Raw genomic sequence first — 21,901 nt, 5'->3', positions numbered from 1 at the left:
ATTTTTCTGTCGTCGACGGACAACTATATTTTGAAGGATAGCAAGTCATGGTGGAAAACGACGCGCCCCAAGTGATCAAATGAACTTTTAAAAATAATCTTGTCAGTGGCTCAATGTCAATCTGGCATCAGCTTAAACATGAGTACGCTGCTGTCGTCAGGAGAAAAGTTCAGAGTGTTCTGGTCAAATCCAAGGCGTACCAGGAGAAACTTGCAAAGTTCACCAACAGTATGCCTCCAGTACAGTGATGTGAACGAACTTTGACAGATAGACTTGACTGACATGCACAACGATCAGGTCATATACCACACGGTAAGACACAGAGGTATATACTCTCCATCATGGATATATTTTCTCGTTTTCTACTACTTGCAAAGAAGACAAGCGCTAACGTCTAAAGAAGGTTAAGAGAGGTTTTTGCAGAACATGGGATTCCCAAAGTAATTCAGTGCGATCGACAAATTGAATTCCGGGGCAAGGTGGATAAACTCTTATGCTTTAGGAAAATTAAAATCATCAGAAGCAGCGCTTACCACCCCCAGTCACAAGGGAAATGTGAAAGTTCGCTCCAAGAAGTTGGGGGGGGGGGGGGGGGGGGATCAACTTTAAGCTGAAACAACAAGAGAGATTCAGCTGGGCCAAAAGTCTCTTTGAGATCCAAGAGTCGATCAACAATGTTCCTAAAGAGGTCCTGGGAAACAAATCACCTGCTGAGGTCTTCACAAATAGAGATTTGTGTGAAGAAGCCAGGGAAGCATCAGCACACTGCAATCAAAGGATGGTCAGAAGATTGTCTCGAAAGGGCCGCGTGTCAGTTTACCACATTAGTGAGAACGTGCTCGTCAGATACCCATCAAGAGCAATCCGGAACTCGGCATCAGTTATGCCAGAGTTTCAGATTGTCTTGAACAGTTTATGAAATATGGAGTCAAAATAATATATACACAATGAACCGCATTGCTATGGTTTAATACAGTTTCGATAATCAAGACATTGCTTATTGGTGAACAAGCTTTACTTTAAGTGTGGTTCTTTTTATTTATAAGTTTGTGCTCTGTTATCAGTATTAAAGGTATAATATAAATTAATCTCAAAATGTTCTGGCTTTTGTGGATGATTATATGAAGTGATGTATACATATGAAATGAAGTGTATATTATAGTATTATTATAATAAAAATTCTGGTGAGCTAGTAGATTTTAATTGTTACTGGTCCGGTGGGCTAGTGAAATATTTTCCATTTTCAAAATGGCCGCCTTTGTCGGCTCGCTGCATATTCTTTTAAGTGTTGTACCGGTATACTAAATGTTGTATATATGCAATGTCTTGTGATTCAGCTAGCTTGCTTTTCTTTTAAATGCACCGGGTAATATGTATAAGTAAGCGTTTGGACACTATGGCCATCGCAGATTTGTCCTTGAGAACTGCGGTCATTTTGGAAGATGGCAATGGCCGTAATCATATTTTGTAAACTAAATACACATGTATGTGTTAACTCGATTTGGTATATATATAATTATATGTGATGCATGCTGCACATACTAAACATCGCATGTTAAGATTGGTGATATACCTCAAGGACTGATCAGGATTTTCAAATGGTGTGCGGTTGGGATAAACTATACTTAACAGAACTTTGAGAAGTCGCCAAGTAGTCTATTGTGTATTTTTATATCCAAACAATTCCAGGTGGAATCTTACAACTGTAGAAAATAAATGTAATATATGTTGTATTTTGTAGTTTTTTCAGTAAACGTCAACATATTGTATATTGGGGGCCAGCCGCCATCCACACGGGAGGACCACATTGTCTTTGAGTCTTTGCCATGACACATATGAAATGTGGTGGGAACCAAGAGGTGTGATTTGGGGGAGCAATATCCCATGCCCTTCTACCCCTTTGTACTGCCTACCTCTATGTCTGTTTTTGGTAGATATTTTTGCTTTCTGGATGAAACCCATACGATTCTAATTTTTGGTTTAGTAACATGCTTTGAATTCATCTTTTGAATCCGATCACAGCATATTATATCCACCGCTATTCTACCCAGTATTTGGGAATTTTAAAAGCAGAAATGTTATAAACAGAATGGACTGGTTATTTTATTTACCCGTTTTTTTTTTACCAGTAAAACACACACGGTGTGAATTAGGAAGACGACTGCATCTTCCCTGTCAGTCTCGTAGATCTTGTACAATTTCAAACGTGTATGTAATAATGGTGCGTTGATAATTAATAATTTTATATAGATTTACTTTCGAACATTAAGCCATGCGGATATAGTCGAAAAAAATAATTCGAAAATCGAATACCATAACATGGTTGTTGCAAATATTAAACATACAGCTGCAAACAGAAAATCACGAAACTTAAGACAATATTTATATTATATTTCAAGTAGATGTATCCCATGGTACCCATAGGGAACTTTAAATGGTAGCTCCACACTGGACCTTTTCCCCAAAACTATGTCAGCCGTGTATATAGGGAGAAACTAGATCGTAGACACTGAGAGTCGTCAGCTACTGAGCGTCTACTGAATATTCATGAGCAAAAGGTTGATCGACATCGAGTAATGTCCTGGTGTATATATACAAATTATTCAAAATGTAGATGTTAATGTAACAAGTATTTAATAATATACTGAGTGGTTAATAAATTGTGCAATTGAATGTTACGTAGCGTATATTAGTTTCGTGTGTTGGTTTTGTACAATGCCCGTCTGTACAATTTAGTTCCATAAACAAATAAACAAACAACAACAACAATCATCCAACAACTGCAGAATATATAATTTAAAATAATTACTGTATACATGTGTACAGGTCAAACCGATTAGAAAACTGTTATCGACTACTTTTAACTATAATCATTTATAACAATAATTGTCCTTAAAAAATAACAACAAAAACAACAACAACAACAACAACACAACAGTAGTTTTTGGAAAATGATAAATTTAAGATTTCAGTAGGTTGGATTATAAATACATTATCTCACTACCAAGTGCACACGAACTTCATCCACTGATGTAGCTGTTAACAAATTAAAAGTAAAAACATACTTTTGTAGACACACACAATTAATCAATTAACTAAGTGATCAGAGTAGATTTCTATTTCTATTATTTTTTAAACTATGATTTTTATTAAATAAATTTGAATAAAGTACCACTGAGGGTTCATTTACCTTTAATATACATACACAGACACATACATACACGTACATACGTACATACATAGATATGTGTGCGTGCGTGCGTGTGTGTGAATATACATATGTATAAGTAAACACCTTATTGTTTTTGGGGTTTTTAACGACACCACTACAGCAAACTGATTTATTGGATGTGAAACATTTGGTAATTCTGACATATAGTCTTAGAGAGGAAACCTGCTACATTTTTTCATTAGTAGCATTAGGCAATCTTTTATATGCACCATACCACGGCCTTTGATATACATGTACCAATTGTGGTGCACTGGCTGTAACAAGAAATAGCCCAATGGTCTCATCAAAAAGGATCGATCCTAAACCGACCACGGATCAGGCAAACGCTTTACCACTGGGATACGTCCGGCCCCTCCAACTTATGTAGACACTGACTACTAAATATAAATATGAATTATATTATTAATCCTTTATCTGAGCAGGGTAGATTTCCATTTCATTACAGATGTGCATTTACATTTCCATTATATTGTTATTATTGTTTAAGCAGATGTGGATAATCTTACTGTATGTTTACTACCTATGTTAGTGTTAGTTTTCAGAAAAAACAGCAGGGGTAGCATTAAGGATTTTTTTCCCAGGAGTCCATTTTTCCCCCAGTGAACTCATTTCCTCCTGAATTGGCTCATTTCCATGAGTCCATTCTCAAAACTTCATGAGTCCATTTTTTTCCCCTCCGAAATAACAGCTTTAAAGGAACACGTTCCTATAGCTTCGTTTGTATTTAACAGTTGTGCAGTCAAAGTAGGTCACGAGGACTACAATGTTATTCTGTTTCAAATTCCCTTTATTTTGACACCAAACTCGACAAAACATTGATTTTGCCCCCCCCCCACCCCCACCCCCCACACACAACCACCACCACTAACCCCAGGGTAAGAATCCCTACCCCAGGGATAAGAATACACAGAGGCAAGGAAATGCGTAACCTCTGTGTCACCATTTCAGAAAAAAAGTGGGACGTAAACAAAACAAAAATTGCTTTGCTCCCCCCCCCCCCCCCCCCCCCCCGCCTGTATTTTGCACCTTAAAACGCCTCTACATAACATAAAGTATTGTCAGAAGTCATGTTTGAAACAGTGGCCGTCTGAAATACATTTCATATAATTTTTCTAAAAAAGGAAACATGCCAGGGGACGCGGGAAAATGCTTTTGCTATGCAAGCGCGGCGCGTGCCTGTTTGGGCCATACGCAAAGAGAAACTGGGTCATGGCCTATCGCTGAATGCAGTCGTTACACAAATAGCGCAGTTTGGTCTTCTGACCCAGAAAACCGCCACGCTCTCAGGAGAGATATCTCAAAAATAAGATACAAAAAATTGATTTAATCATGATCATGTAGGCCTATAATTTCTAATTATCGCAAATTGTGATGCGACATCGCTTATTTTGAGCCTTGTGTTACATCACTATATTTCTACTGACTGTACACAGTACATAGGGCCTACGAACACTCCAAACACGTGGGTGCCATATGTCAGTGTAAGTGGCTCACTGCCGCTAGCTTTAAATCAGCATGACTGTAGTGGTATTAAAACGTTACACATACCCTCCTATGTTTGGTTGGCAAAAACCCAAAGGCTTGCAGGCCATGGGCTGCCACTCGCTTTGTCATCTTAATGATAACGTTAGAAAATGTATTGTCTGAACTGGGATTCGATCCAGCAACCTACGGCACATCCTAACTCAGCAGGTCACTTCATGGAAGTCAATACTCAAAATGTCTGAGTAATGACCTTGGAGCGTGGCAATGGTTTTCCCCGGAAATGGATATATAAGTGGCACACAGGTGCATAATTACTATAAAAATTGCGTTTAAAGTTTTGAATCGTTCGAAGCGAACAACTTTGACGGCCATGATTGTTTCTAGGTCTGATGTCGGGCAAGTCCAATTTCCAAATAGAGGTGAGATGCTTGTTACTCTCTTGGTTATCGTATTGATATTATGCTGTTATAGTTTAGTTATTTGTAAATAAACAATTAGTGATGCATAATCTAATTTAGATTGTTTTGTCTGTAAGGGAAAATCTCTCCGCTTGTAGGAATATTCAAACAAGTTAATAAACTGTATAGCTACACTCGGTTCTGTTTCGACAGACGTTACGAGGATTTCCGATTGCACAAAATCAGTGTGGGCCAATCTACGTCATAATGACGTAATTTTGTAGACTTTAATTCCGATAGTTGTGTTAATGGTTTAAATAAATAATTAAACAAATCCACACAATACCTAAACTATAATCAATGTTCAGACGCATAGTGATATATTGATGTAGTTTGCTGATATAGTGGCCGCAATAATTAAGTTATTGTGACATTCCATCTTTCTACTATAGTAAGGTACACTCCAACTGTTAACACGGCTCCAGTGTTAGTTACGTAACCCGTGTTCCGCTTACGGAAACCACATTGATTGTGACATAGATTGTCCACTCGAGGATTTCCGATGGCGGTTCGGCCTGAGAGAATATACCGTAATCAACTAAAAGGTACTGTATACCTTTAAAAATTTCAAAAATTCCATGCGTCCAGATCACTTACGGTAGGATGTGGTGATGATGAAATAATGGAATAAACATGCGTCTGGAATGCGTCTTTCAAAATAAACTGGGACGGTTTTATTATCTCTTGTGGTGATAAGCAGGCGTCCATGTCTGCTTTCCATACGTTCAGGGACGCATGGACGCATCTTAACGCGAACCCTGATTTGTAGTCTGATACATCTGTCATAAAATCAGTTGACGGCAGGTGTATCGGACTACGTAGTTACGTCGAAATATCGGAAGTACAGATCAGAAGAAAAACCACATTGAAATACGCTAATTATAACATTCAGTTATAAAACTGATTTGTATTACTTAATATTTTATTAAATGCTCGTTACAATAACACAGATCTATATTTGGCATAATTTATAAATATAGTAGGGCATTACTCGTTCATATTTATCTTTGTTACCCGCGGAAAAAATAGACACCTTTGTGACATGGGGCGTGGCTTATTTCCGGTGTATAGAATCAAGCATCATTAGCCGATGCTATACACACTGCCGCCGTGTAGGCCTATATAGTCACGTTTGTGTCAAGTAACGAATATGGCGACCTGTATGACGGTTGTATTTATGAAATTTCATCTCTGTACAGAACATTTAACACGATGCGTGTACTGTAGTCGATGGGACATAAGCGTGAAAAGACCCTTACAAAATGCGGCATTGGGTAAGTACAAAGATGGCCGTCGGCAGTACTAATCAAACGAGGAGAAGAGGTCAGAACGATGGGGAAATGTTAAAATGGCCTTGTGCATTATGTTATAAATTGAAACAAATTCCAAAGATCATGTTAGTCAGTGAATCAAAATAAAATAGCTTTACAAATATTAAAAGTTTGTACAAAATAACAAAATTAAACATTGGAAACGGGGGTGGGGTGGGGGGTGGGAGTGGGGGTGGGGGTGGGATTGGGGGTTACAGCTTGCTTCCTTGTAATGTTTTACGTGCGTATATGCCACTAGAGCTTACGCACGCCTGTCACGGGCTTAATCTCTGACTTTCGCCAGTGACTAAGTCCGGGCCAGGAGGGGAGGAGGGGGTAAGTTTGAGGTGGGCGGAATTTGCAATAACAATTTAGAAGTAGGCACTGAGACCTAAGCCAAAAGTAGCTAACATAACCTGCACATGTCTGGAACAACAGTTGATAGGCTGTTCAGGTCTGAAGTTGGGGAATCCTTCAGTCAGGTTGACGTATCATTTGCCCACGACTCCAAGGTAATCGCCTTGAAACACCATCTTGAGAATACGGTGGATGGTTTTATTATCCATGGATGACATCATGAGTCCCTGCCTGAACAGCCCGTCCCGCTCTGCTGTCCGAGTGGATGGCTCCTTCAATCTGGAACTTTCCTTGGCTGGATGTTTGTCACTCCACGGACCGTTGATTTGCGAGCTGCTGGTGAAGTCCCCCTGGATTGTTCCCCGGTACTTCGCTGGCAGCTTATCACAGACGAGAGTCCATTCTGGCAGGTCGGGAATCTTCGGTACAGCGGCTGTTGAAACCTTCCTCCTCTTGGGCTCTCGCTGGACCGCCGCTAGGGCAACAACAACCCTGACTAGCTGGCGAGTCTGTGATTAACACATGTTCGGTGTCCATCAGCGTCGGAACTTGAGCTGAAGGGGCCGCTACTGAGGAGCTGACAGCTTTGCCCCCCCCCCCCCCCCAGCCCTCCCGAGCCGCTCCTGGCGTGGGCTCCAGTCGAGTAGATGGGGGCGGCGACGCAGAAGGGACCGCCCCCGGTGGTTAAGCCACCGGCTATGATCCTCCCTGAACCGCCCCCGTCGGTTTCGCCTTCTTCTTCTTCTTTGGGCCGCCAGATTAGCCCCCCCCCCCCCCCCCTCCGTGTTACAGCAATATATTTCAAAATCAACAACAACAACAATAATAATAATACCCCAACTTCGACTGTCGTGAAAGAGTAAACTTATAACTGTCGCAAAATGTAGGGGGGGGGGGGGGGGGGCAGGCCCCTGCCCATCTAGATCCGCCTCTGCACAAATCCACTGACCAATAGGCCTAAACAGTGGAGGAATGTGTTGAACAGAACAACAGAAATGGCGTTAGAAATACCCTTTTTGGTGATTTTAGCTGTTATGATAACTCAATCTTTTGCCGCTCATAGAACATGTAAGTAACATAATTAATAAAAATAAACAAATAGTAGTGGTGCATTCAACACGAATGGTGGGTTTGTAATCTGAATAATAGCTGAATGTTTTTTTTTTTAATTCTGTTGAATGTACAAGTTATTTATTTCCGAGCCGGTTGATTTTAAAATTACACACAGGTTTTTTTTGTGTGTGTTTTTTGTGTGTGTGTTTTTTTTGCTATTACCAAAACACTTTTACTTTCTTCTTGCGTTAAACCAAAACTGAAATTATTTGAAAAAACAACAACAACAACAACAAAACAACAACCACACAGTTTTTTCTCAAGGGTGTAACTACTGACGGACTATAGTAGGCTACAGGAAACTCTCATTTTAACACAGATCAAACTGTTGACATGGTGACGTTGGAACTGATTTTTGTGTTTTGCCAACATTAATTGTCATCTCTGGGAGTGACTTTCTAAGCATAGGTGATCGAAATAGCTGACCTTGGATTAACAATTTGGCACGTCTGCATGACTATTGACCATTTTGAAAATTTATGAGATCGTCCGTAAAGGGGCGTTTTCATTACGCGATTAGTCGTACCGACTTGTCGCATGCGATCGAATGGCGAAGGCCCAGAAATTATTTCCCCCATAGGGGTCGCGTCGTTGATCAAACGCACTATTATCTCGGTTTAAACAGCTGTGTGATTTGAAGCGACTGGTGGCATAAATTACTATGTCCACCATTGAACGAACAGGAAAATGGTCATATGTTTTTTTAGACGACGAGGCACTTTACAAATAATGGCTAAAAACTGAGTAACGGATCTATTATATGACCAAATAAACAAAAACAAAAACAACTCGGTTAACAAACTGTTAATGGCTGGAGAACGAGACGTTTGTAGACTGACATTGCTAAAAACCAACCTGTCCTATCCATTCTCAGTATGTGTATTTTTATTTAAAAAAAAATTATTTATATATTATTTAAATAAAATCTTCTTCCTTTTTATGAATGTTATGTGGACATTTGTTTATTTGTGTGTTTTGCTCACTGTTTTTTAATGGGGGGGGGGGGGGGGGGGGGTAGGTTCGTCCCATCCCCCATGGCATTGATCATGTTCGTTGTCGAATTTTCATTTATTTAGGGGATAATATCAGTGTTTCATTGTTAATTATAAAGATTTATCACAAAATTTGGCAGCCATCTGTAATATGACGTCATCACGATTAGCACAAATTAGTTTGACGTCACGCATTTTAAACAAATCTTTGAAAACGTTACGCTCATGTACACGGGTCTTGTTGGCTTGTAAGCAAATGACCCATCCACAGCAACACACTACCTAGAGACCTTGCAAATTTGCATACCATTATTAACCGGGTTAATAAAGTAAATTATCACATGGGTTTATGACATGGATATCATGGGTAAGTTATAGGATAAAACCTTTTATCATCCATTAATAATAAAGGCTTTTGTAGGAGATATCGATGGCACGATAATTTGCGATATCTCCTGTGATATTCTCCTTAGGACATATGGCTTCTTTTGTTACGTCACTGTGTATGTTTCAGGGCTATTCAGCGTCATTAGTGACGTTACGCACCTGTCGTGCTACTGCCAAATAAAGTGATATTCAACTCACATTATTGACATTGTTTACAAATGTCGCAAAGAATGATAATGGATGATAAAAAGAATACCCCCCCCCCCCCCCCCCTCCCCCCTCCCAGTGTCTTGTGATATCGTAATTTAATCAGAACTGGTTGATAAAAGTATAAAAATCTTCGGCAAACCTCGGATTTCATACTTTTATCAACTCGTGCTGATAATCATGATATCACTTGACACTCGGGGAGTATCTTCTATACAGTTAACAACGAAACACAGTGATATTATCCCAATTCTAATATTACACCTATTAGGAATATCTGTGAGCAATTTCATCGTGGTTTTATCAGGGGTCGCTTTAAGATGCGTCCGAGCGTCCCTGAACGTATGGAAAGCAGACTTGGACACATGCTCATCACCACAAGTGATAATCAAACCGTCCCGGTTTATTTTCAAAGACGCATTCTAGACGCATGTTTATTCCATTATTTCATCATCACCACGTCCTAAGTGATCTGGACGCATGGAATAAGTTAGGCAAGTAAAACAATCCGTTACTCATAATCCCGCCATGATCTCCCCTATCGTTCCCACCATAAACCTATTGTAAAAAACCCAGAAGAAGTGAATATCACTTTCTCCTCTTGATCGTCTGGTGGAATTGTGGGAATGGCAAGACGAGTCTGTATTTTGAAAGGTATACAAGACGCTTCGGTTGATTACGGTATATTCTCTCAGGCCGAAACACAAACGCGTTTTATCATGTAGCCAAAAACGCGACCCCGAATACCTACATGTCGATTACGGCTTTACAGTCATTAACGGCCAACTTAATCGTTAAACATCAGTAGTGTTCGTAAACTAGAATGATGAATAAATTGGTTTACGTGAGTCTAGCATCTTAGTTGCAAATTAAAAGTGGTAAAATTATTTTTCCAAATATAGGTTATCAATTTGTAACCCTTTATCAGCCATAAACACCATTTATATGTATATGTTATTATGTGCAGTATTTTAAAGAACCGATTTATGTCACTAACATAAATATAAACCACCGTAAATAAAAGAATTGATTTATTAAAGTAATTATGATTGACCGGGATTTTTATACCAAGGGACATAACTTTTGAATTTCTCGCCACTAATTTTAAGATTGTTTCTTTCATAGCGCACACAGAATCTCAAACTTGCATACATATTGCTATTATAAACAAGATTGATTGATGCCAAAAATAAAATAAATAAATTGCAAACAAGATTTAATAAGCATAAATCATTCCCAGTCTAGATTTTGCCTAATATTTGACTAAATACAGTTATGGGCCAAAGGTTTTCAGTGTCACAGTGGTAAACCAAAAGTATAAATGTAATACATAAACATGACAATTTGGTATATTTACAATGTGAAAATGAAAGACAAGTATGTACTTAAACTATACATTAAAAAAAGGTATTGCAATTTGTTCACATATGAATATTTATAGTTAACATTTATTTACCTGTAAATCAAGTTTCACCGACAGCCCATAACGACTCCATACTAACGTCTCAATGCTTTCTTTATGTCATATTAAAAATACTCTACACCAATCAATCAATCAATAAAGTATTTACATGTTCCTATACCACGAAGGTTTCGAGCATGTCTATCCCAGGTTCGGCCACCGGATGCCAGTAGTCCAACCTGGGACAGAACAATTACTGGGGCAATTTTGATATTTAAACAAACAGGGAAAAAGGACTTTGCAATAAATAATTTTGTGCGTTATTTTCTCAAACAATATTTAATATACAGCAAACAACTAACAATTTGTAACGCAAATTTAGATCGGGCAGTCCTAAATATAAATATATTTAATTTGTTTTTTAAATATATTAATTAACCCTCAAAATAGGGGTGGCAGGTGACTAGGAGGTTAGACTTCAGCCACAGGAGGTTTTGTTAATAGGGGGATATGTTTTACTTAGCGGCACCCATCGTATTGGGGACTTCGGTGTGGCCGAAACCGGGGAAGGCTCCGGGGGGGGGGGGGGGGGGGGGGCAGTCCCCCGGACAAACCTAACAACCCTTACGGCCAAAACCGCCTACACCTACCGCCCTAACCATCTTCCGGTGGAGTATCCCCCACCCACCCAGCACCCCCCCCGGCCAACCCAACCGTCGTGCCCTCCAGTCCCGGTGCCCCCATCCCTAGGGGTTCCCTACCCTGGGTTTCTGCTAGAGGGTACGCAGGTAGAGGGTACAATTACATGCATGTACTAAAAAATCTCGGAAATTAATGGATATGTTTTGTTTTAATTTTTTGATAGATTATAGTAAGATAATTGCTGTTTAAAATTTGTAAAAGTGCATTAAATAAAATGGTCCAATAAAACATTTCAAATTCATAACTACCCAATATATGCCTTTGAATATATTTTGTTTTTATTACGTAACCTCGAATTATGTTCTGGCAGAAAGCCTGCTACATTTGACAGAGGTTGAAACAATTGGTCGTCTAATTTTCGACTGTTACCATAAAGTAATATACTTAATCACTTTTGGCATCTAGCAATTTAAAGCAAATTTTACAATAGTTAGCACTTGGAATAAGCATCATATATTATTTTGTTTTGTTTTACCTGTAATAAATTTTACCTTTAATATATTTTCACCAGGACTTCCTTCTTCCTCCATGAATGATTAAAGAAAATAACACTGGATATATTGTAGTTATTTTTGTTTTATTCCAGTATTTAATAACAAATGTGTTTTATGTCAGTATGTGGAGCAAACTAGCTGATACAGTTAGTTTGAAATCATGATTACAAAATCCTAAAGATAAAAGGAACTGGCTCGTAACGTCAGCCTCTACATATTGTCCACATCTGTACCGGCCTGTAGGAACGATATTTGAAGTGTGTGTGTGTGTGTGTGGAGGGGGGGGGGGGGGGGTATACAGTCTCTAGTGAGGGATACAAACTAGATTTAATTTTTATATCATCTTTATTTATGTGGAGTAGTGAAAATTTTAAACATACATTTTTGTCCTCAAGTGTGGGATGGAGAACAAGCCCCCAGGCCCGCCCCTCACACACCCACCCCACCCCATCACAGTTCCTACGGGCCTGATGTATTTTATATTAATAAATACAAAGACTACACAATGATATTGTCTACAGGACATATCAGGTGTAAAGTGATTGTCAGTATGTGACAACATTATAATATTTTTTAACATTTCTGTGTTTCTGTGCCCGGCTGTGGAGAGTTTTGGCAGATGGGTAACACATTTGCTTAATAATTAAAAATACACAGTTTAACCAAACACATTAAAACTTGGAGGATAACTAGCTAAGATAACACAGAAAAGTGTGCTAATTTTAGTTTTTTGTTAAAGTATTATATCTTGCTTTGGTGAGGAGGGGACGCTTCTTAGCAAATTTGCGAAATTGGCCTCTGGAATATCCATTGACGTGTCATGTTTACATCTATGCTGGACAAGATTTATGATGAAATGTTATTACATTTTGTGTGTTTTTCTTCTAATTAGGTTCATTTGCTTCAGTTTACATTATAAAAGTCATAAAAAAGTATGTTAAAAAAAATGCTTGTTGTATGCTACAATAACTTTATAATTGCGGCCACTATATCAGCAAAGTACATCAATGTATCACTATGCGTCTGAACATTGATATAGTTTAGGTATTGTGTGGATTTGTTTATTTATTTATTTAAACCATGAAAGTCTACAAAATGACGTCATTATGACGTAGATTGGCCACGCTGACATTGGGCAATCGGAAATCCTCGTAACTTCTGTCGAAACAGAACCGAGTGTAGCTATACAGTTTATTAACTTCTTAGAATAATCCTACAAGCGGAGAGATTTTCCCTTACAGACAAAACAATCTAAATTAGTTGTGCTTCACTAATTATTTATTTTTATAACAAATAACAAAACTATAACAACATAATATAAATACGATAACCAAGAGAGTAACAAGCACCACGCCCCTATTTGGAGATTGAACTTGCGCGACATCAGATCTAGAAATAATCATGGCCGCCAATATTTCGTTGAACATTAAAAGTTAACCTAACTTGATAATAATGGTCAGTGGCTGTCAAAAGCTAGCGGCAGTGAGCCACTTACACTGACATATGGCACCTACGTATTTGGAGTGTTCGTAGGCCCATTGGTGTAAAGGGCGAGACGTAGCCCAGTCGTAAAGCGTTCGCTTGATGCGCGGTCGGTCCAGGATCGATCCCCGTCGGAGGACACATTGGGCTATTTCTCGCTCCAGCCAGTGCTCCACAACTGGTGTAACAAAGGCCGTGGTGTGTACTATCCTGTCTGTGGGATGGTATATACAAGAGATCCCTTGCTGCTAATCGAAAAGAGTAGCCCATGAAGTGGTTTCCTCTCTCAATATTTGTGTGGTCCGTAACTATATGTCTGACGCCATATAACCGTAAATAAAATGTGTTGAGTGCGTTGTTAATAGGAGTGCAAATAAATGTTAATAAAACATTTCCTTCCTTCCCTATGGTGTGTACTTTGTAATGTGTGCAATTAGCTATAATTAGAAATTATATGCCTACATGATCATGATTAAATCAAATTGTTTTGTATCTCATCTTTGAAGGACTAAAGTAATGTCGGAAATAGAATAAAAATGATTTTCGTCGACAAGTAAATATTTTGTAAATATCTATTTAATTATAGTGTACCTAATTTAGCATTTACTTACTTTGGCTCTCATTGATGTACAAGGTACAAGATGTACTCTTGAAATTAAAAGAAATATGTCAGTAAACAGGTGATTTGTGACCTTTATTGGAACAGACTATAAAATAATTTGGTCCACATGTGTCAATTTGCCATTACAATATGTGAGAGACTGTTTCTGATGACGGTTTACCCCAATCCCTCTCCAAAACAAAATATTTGTTGACTTTTATAAGTAACTTTTGAGCAAAACTGCCAAGGACCATTCTGACTTTGTGTTCTATTATACCGGTATTAAAGGTGCTATCTCAAAGTTGCATAATGATAGCTTTTGCAAATCATGTTTTTATTAATTTTGCTTTAACATTTAAAGACTACACCTTTAACTATATGCCCATAAATGATTATAGGACATAATGTTATCTACTAGTTGAAAATACATTTTTATTGGAGGATTTTTATCACAAACAGATGTTCGCATATAACTTATAATATCCCCTGCGTGTGCTGTAACCTCACCGTGGTGCAGGGGTGTAACATTCTCTTTGAGAATGGCCAATACAGCACAAATTGAAGTTTAGAGTAAAATTCGGTGTCCGTAAAATTCTGTGATATTTGTATTTGTATTTTTGCACAGTTCTTTACACTGTTTTTGTTTAAACCTTGAATTTTTATATTGATGTTGATCATCACTTTATTTATGTGCATTACCATAGTTTGACACCCAATAGCCGATGTATTTTTCGTGCTGGGGTGTCGTTAAACATTCATTCATTCATTCATTCATTCATAACTTATAATATAGCACCTTTAAGTGGTTGCAAGATTGTGTAAATTTCTAATGTACTTATATTGAATTTATATTCACTACATATGCTGGTCATAATTAATAATCTATGCTGCAGTTCAAAATAATCAGTTAACTTGCAGTTTTAAATTAGAAGTTTGTTTATGGGTAAATGAAATTGACACATATCAAAATGTGTTATAGTCTGTTCCAATTAAGGTCACAAATCACCTGTTTACCGACATCTTTCTTTTAATTTCAAAGTAATGCTAAAATAGGTAGAGTATCATTAAATAGATATTTACAAAATAGTCACTTGTCAGTTTAATATGAAAGAAACAATTGACGAAAATAATTTTTATTCTATTTCCGACATTACTTTAGTAATCCCCCCTCTCCTAAGAGCATGGGCGTATGGGAACTCTTTGATTTAAGGGGGCTGGAGGGGTTGATTTGCCCGAAATTTTACCCAGATAAAAACTGCCCGAATTTCCCCCACTGTTTTGCCCGAATTTGGGGGGGGGGCAATCCCCCCCCCCCCCCCCCCCCGGGTCGTACGCCCATGCCTAAGAGAGTTGTGGTTTTCTAGGTCAAAAGGCCCAACTGCGCTATTTGTGTAACGACTACAGTCGCAAATTTACCGTTTTATTGGCTCCGCTAACGCGTCGCCAATAAAACTACATTTGCGACATTAAAACCACCGATATACGTCCGCAAATCGGAAAAGACAGTAGGGTTATCCCCTAAGTGTACATCACTTCTCTGATACTGGTGTCATTGCATCGTTCGACTGCAAGAAATGTGTCTCTGCCTCCACTTTATCAAGTTCTCATTGCCCTAAGATATTTGGGATGTGGTGCGAACCACATGATTATAGGTGACTGCATGAATGTGTCTCGGGCGACAGTCGGTCGTATTCTTATCTACGTGTGTTGTGCAATTATAGTCAATTCCGCACAGTTCATTTCCCTGGCCAAATCATGAGCACATTCGCCAGGTCAAACAAGCTCTCCGTGATATCGCTCGTATATGCTACAATCTCGTGAAAGGAAATGACACATAAGTTGATCGCTCTGTTTACGAGAGTGTTATCAAGGGAAATGCCCATGACAACCTAACACGATAAACTGATTGCACTCTATCTTGTCTCACGTACAATAGCTTAAAAATGTAGAATAGTATTTCCGTAAAAGTCGTGTTCATGTTTTTTTTGTTGCTTGGTGAACGCAGTTTGTGACATCGATTATATGTTCATTATTATCTTTTATATTTACACACCTTTACACCTTTATATAAAGCAAAACATCTGAAAAGTGTGTGTGTGGGGGGGGGGGGGGGGGGGGGGGGCAATGCAGGGATATAATTATGTTAAAGTAATTTTCTATATTTAATAATACAATGCAGGCCCGTAGCCAGGATTTTGAAAGTGAGGGGTTGTTTAGGGTTATGGTGGGACAAAACTTGCCTTGCACGAGTGGGCTAAAACGGGATTTTCTGGCATCTGGGCGTTACAAGTTGTATTTTTAAACAATGATTTTTGACTAATTTAAAGAGATATTCCTGAGTTCGCTGCATTGTAAGAGGTTTGCGACTAATAAAATAGTTCTACGATTAAACTTGCATATTAAATATATTTTCTTGTTTAGAATATCAGTGTCTGTATATTCAATGTGTTTCTGGTCGTTTTAATATTTGTAACAAGCCCGAACTGGATTTTGTCTTCAAATAATTTCGTATTTATATTTTTGGAAATAAAATGAAATTTAACCTAGTACAAATATTACAACGATCAGAAACACGTTTAATATACAGCCACTAATATTTTATGCAGAAAAATATATTTGATATGTAATTACAATCGTCAAACTTTTTTTTTTAGTCGATAACATTTTAAAAAGTGCAGCAAACTCAGGAATTTCCCTTTAAGTGTTATTAATTAAACAGTCAGCGACACCCCGCTCCTCATTGGCTGCGGGCCTGCAATGGCAGGTTTTAGCGGGTAAGATACATATACGCGTAATCAGGACAGGGCAAGATAACACTATCACATCAACCGGCGATTGGGGTGGGTGGCACTTCATTGGAACAGGGAGACTCTCATATCGTTTTTGCTTAGGGGGTCATGTTCAGCCCCCAATTCCCCACCACCACCATACACGCACCCTCATATTGTGAGAATAATTGAAATACATGGTGAACAGTTTTCAGTCTAGTTTATTTTGCCCGAACATCTCCATCGTTTTTACCCGAATGAGAAGATTTGCTCCAGGTTTGGAGTGGGCAGTTGATCCCACATCCCATACGCCTATGCCTCACTATGTGTGAACCAACACATTCTTTTATACAGATTTTGCATTAGTTTGGTAAATTATTTTCAGTTTCTGACGAATCGGAAGAAACAGACACTGTTTTTGAACAGCCCCAATCTAAACCGGAAAAATGTAGTGAAGACTCAAAATCTAAAGATAAAGCAGAATGTTCAAATACACCCATAGACCAAATGATCGATGATATAGGAAAGCTCATTAATGATACTATCTCTGTAGATGGTGTAAAAACTTTATTGAATGACATGGGAAGTGCTCAGAAGTATCTTTTGAAGTAACACTTTCAGCCAAACAGTACATACGTTTTTCCATAACATTTGTTGGAGGTTGTAATCGATCATTTAAGTTGGAGTGGTTGAACTTATATAAATAGCTGTTATGTAGTCCAACGTGAGATGCCTGTTTCTGCAAATATTGCTCACTTTTTGCAGACAAAGGGGAGACCCGTGGGATTTTTGTTAATAGGCCGGTTACTAAATGGTTTCGACCCTTTCTGTCAATTTCCTCAGACTTTGTCTTCTGAGCTGTCCACACCATCGCCTACCTGTCTCAACTTCCTCCACGGGTGCAGTCTCTGTGTATATCCCAGCACCCACCTGGCATCCTCGTCCTCTGCCGCTAATAAAGCTGGTCTGACCCACGGCACTAAATAACGACCTCCGGTAGTAGGGGTGCATAGTAGGCGGTTACAAGTGTCTCTTAACAATGCCAGAAGTAACTACTGAACACTCCCCGAAGTGATCAGACTAAGCCCACAGCTAAAAGCTGATGGGGAACAGGTGTGTGGCACAGATAGCTACAAGAGACAAGCACCTGTCGCGGTTGGAGAGACAAGGACTGGGATGTGGAGGTGGACAGCGAAAGAAGTTGAAAGATAGGAGGAGTTGCCAGATCGGGAAGAAATGAGATGGAATTCAAAGGAGAGAAAGGAGAGAAAGAAAAGGGGGCACTGGGATACAAAAAAAAAAAGAAAAAAGGTATGGAATGAATGAGAAGGCTTCTGTTCATTTAAAAACAGATGATCACTTGCAGTCAGTCAAGCTTGCAGAGAGCTTTATTAGTGGGATTGAGAATCCAGAAAGTCGAATAGATGTGAAATTAGACAATGTAATTTGCCAACAATATTGAAAACAATCAAATCGGACAATTATTATGGCAATAGTTGTGTGCCAGGCAATGTATTGAAGTCCGCGGTGACAATGATAAATCACTCTCCTGTGGAAAGCCCGGAAAGTTCCTGGCATTGCTAACACTTGTAGCTCCATACAATCCAGTACGTAAAAACCACCTGGAGACGCCAGAAATGAAAAATGCGACACACATTTCTTCAACAATTCAAAATGAAATAATTGATGTTATTGGTCTTCATCAAGACAACGTGTCACACATTTAATGTAGTTAAAGTTTACTGCTGCTCTTGAAATGTACGTGCTACGACCTCAAAATACCTCAAATAAAAAATTAAACATCCATCATCACAAATAGCTCCAGAATGTACCTCTGAGCATCTACATTTAAAACATTTCTGGGCAAGCAAGCCCCCGAACCCCCTAGCCCATGGGCGCTCGATTCAGGTTCCTTCGGCACCCATTATATAAATTTAGTTCCACCCAATACCTCAACGCAATCCCCCTCCCCCCGCACATATGGCTGGCTACGGGCCTGGACCCATATTCACAAAACATCGTAAGCCTAGTTTTACACGTAAACGTAAATCTACGACTGAAGAGCTATTCACGAAACAACGAAAACGTAAGTTACGTGTAAAGTTGGACGTAAATATAAGAGTGCCTCCGGTTACACCTAACGCTGCACGTAAGTCGTATACATATAATAAATCAAGCACGATCGCCGTTATTTACTATTACGGATGTTTTCCACTCGGCCAATTTCTCCTGAGTTATCTTTTCCTTTTTAAGAAATGTCCTCAGGTTCGTACCAAAACGCGGATCCTCACCAATACCAAAATGTCATGGTTCGCCGTTCGCGATGTTATTGTTAGCAGACGACAAACGAAATTGAGTTTTGCGCATTTGTTATTTACCCGGTAGCCATCGTTTCTAATGGGTTTTTTTTTTTATTTCTCCGGTGAGAGTGTTAAATCGTAGATTTACGTCCAACTAAGTTACGTTTACATTTACGACCGTCTTTGAGAATAAGGTACTTCTTGCACGTAAACGTAAACATCTACGGCAGACGTAAGTGCTGGTCGTAGACGTAAATTTACACCTTTTTGTGAATATGGGTCCAGATTTTGTTTTTTTCTTTAAAAAACAAACAACCAAAAACCAAAAAACGACAACAAATTATTCAAGTGTTTCAAGTGCTTTGTAATGAATGGCTTGTTGTTTACAGATTACATGGATGAGCATTGCGAACGAAAACTCATTCTGACAAAAAAAAACTCGTATGGAATACTGAAACTAACTAAGTGGTGGAGGTTCGGTCCTCATATACAATGTGTGATGAGTTTCAGAGCTCCGTCCTATCACAGGATGCTGGTCCGAATTAATAAAATGGATTTAATGAGAGACGGCTACAGCTGCACTGACTGGGTGCAGATTTATGATGGGAATTCGATTGATCATAAAGGTTTGTTTATATTTTTAGTCAGGGTTGACCAGGTTGCAAATTCAGCACTACGATTTCATGCTACGATTTAAAATCCGTGATTTTAGATATGAAGCATAAGACTGACATGGAATCGCAAAAGGTCTGTATAACATTATATTCAGAGTTGTTTGATTTAAATCATTGATTTAAATCATGATTTAAATCACTGCAAAAAAAAAAATCAAAAAAAAAATCATACATTTCGATTTTTCTTATTTTTCTTATGTTTCATTTGATTTTTATGATTATTGCATTTATTTTTATTGATTATTTTGTAAACATGTGATTTATCAATTAACTTGCATAACAAAAAATGAAGTGTTATTTAAAATCAATTGTTACTTACGCTAGATAATGATTTTTACATATATTTATAATTGAATTGCAATTAGATTTCAACACCATGTAGTCTAACAAGTCATACTGATCAGTGACAATGTCCCCAAATCTATGGTTGGGATGATCCTGGGAGATCAACACAATAGAAGGTGTCAAGTGAAGGCACTCTGCTTCAATGTGGTAAATTGGACGCATTTGGGGATGCTCTAGAGTCAGATCTAACAGATGTGACTTGAAGTAACTGACTTCACGTGTCAAATCACCTTATATAGCCATCCTGGCTAAATACCTCATTTATAGATGTTCGAGGTATTTCCTTTCAGAATGCAGTGAAGCTTCCAAATCGTGTTTTTAATAGGGAGCAAGTATTCAATTCAGAAGCTCCTAATTAAAGTAAAAAAAAAAAAAAATCTGATTTAAATTTTAAAAATCAGATTGTAGGTGGGCAGCCTGATTTTTGCCCGAATTAAACGAAAATGCCCAAATCTGAATACAATTTATTCATATTAGCATTACTACGAAACAGCTAGGTTTTTAAACGAATCATTACACATTTTTACACAGGTTACAAGTAATATTGTGGGTAGAATGATGGCAATACACAGTGAAATGTTTTCAGGCCAGCTAATTTTGCCCCAATATTGTTTTTTGTTCTTACGAGGATTTATACACCACCACCCCCACCCCTCACACTGCACGACCACCACCCCCACCCCTCACACCGCACGACCACCCCCCACCCATCACACCGCACTACCACCACCCTCACCCCTCACACCGCACGACCACCACCCTCATCCCTCACACCGCACGACCACTACTCTCCGTCTCATAAGCTTATTATAAACCTAAATTCCTAAAATTTTATTTAATTACCGTTGACGTTCTATTAATTACTATCATTAATGTTAAATATATATAAATATATATATAAATAAATAATTAAATATATTCAACAAGCATTCCCAGAGTACTGCTAAAGCAATACATGTCCCCTAATGAGCCCAATAAATGTTTGTATCTTCTAAGTTCAAGGGCCATAACTGTGTAAAAATTGATAAATCGCCACGAAAGTTAAGCTAATCTGTAGCAGTATATGATAAAGCAATATACGAAATTTTATCGCAATATCGTCAGGCATTGCACACACAAAAAAAAAGAATCCGGGAAACATTTAGACTTTCACATGACTTGTTTCAAGGATGTAATGTTTTTGCCATGCATCCTCAAAATTGTGTCACACCCTAACATAGAGCACATAGGTTTATTAGTCATCGGTCATTTTAACATATAGTATTAGATAGGAAAACCGCTACATTTTATTTCATTAGTAGCAAGGGATCTTTTTATATGCACCATCCCACAGACAGGATAGTACATTCCACAGCCTTTGATATACCAATCTTGGTGCACTGGCTGGAACGATAAATAGCCAAATGGGCCCACCGACCGCGCATCAAGCGTGTGCTTTTCCACTTCGCTACATCCCGACACTGCACCTATTGCGTTACGTTTTACTTAAACCCTTACATATATGGTATTGTTTTATTTGTGAGTAGTAATACGATTAATCAAGTATATGTCTTCAGCTACACCCATTGTTAAACCTTCCTCTGAAGATTTGA

General features: G+C 38.5%; 1 protein-coding gene across 1 annotated transcript in view; it reads left to right on the top strand.

Moving 5' to 3' along the window:
- Window positions 1-7,838: 7,838 nt before the first annotated feature.
- Window positions 7,839-21,901, top strand: part of LOC121388013 (low-density lipoprotein receptor-related protein 3-like) — a 60,156-nt gene continuing 46,093 nt past the window's right edge. The window contains exons 1-2 of the mRNA XM_041519214.1: window positions 7,839-7,910; window positions 19,680-19,916. Of these exons, the coding sequence (XP_041375148.1) occupies window positions 7,877-7,910; window positions 19,680-19,916 (271 nt within the window). The 5' untranslated portion in view covers window positions 7,839-7,876. The remainder of the gene's footprint in view (window positions 7,911-19,679; window positions 19,917-21,901) is intronic.

Source organism: Gigantopelta aegis, chromosome 14 (genome assembly GCF_016097555.1).
Source record: "Gigantopelta aegis isolate Gae_Host chromosome 14, Gae_host_genome, whole genome shotgun sequence".
Taxonomy (NCBI): Eukaryota; Metazoa; Mollusca; class Gastropoda; order Neomphalida; family Peltospiridae; genus Gigantopelta; species Gigantopelta aegis.
The sequence above is the reverse complement of the archived record's forward strand: the minus strand, read 5'-3'. Positions and strand labels throughout refer to the sequence as shown.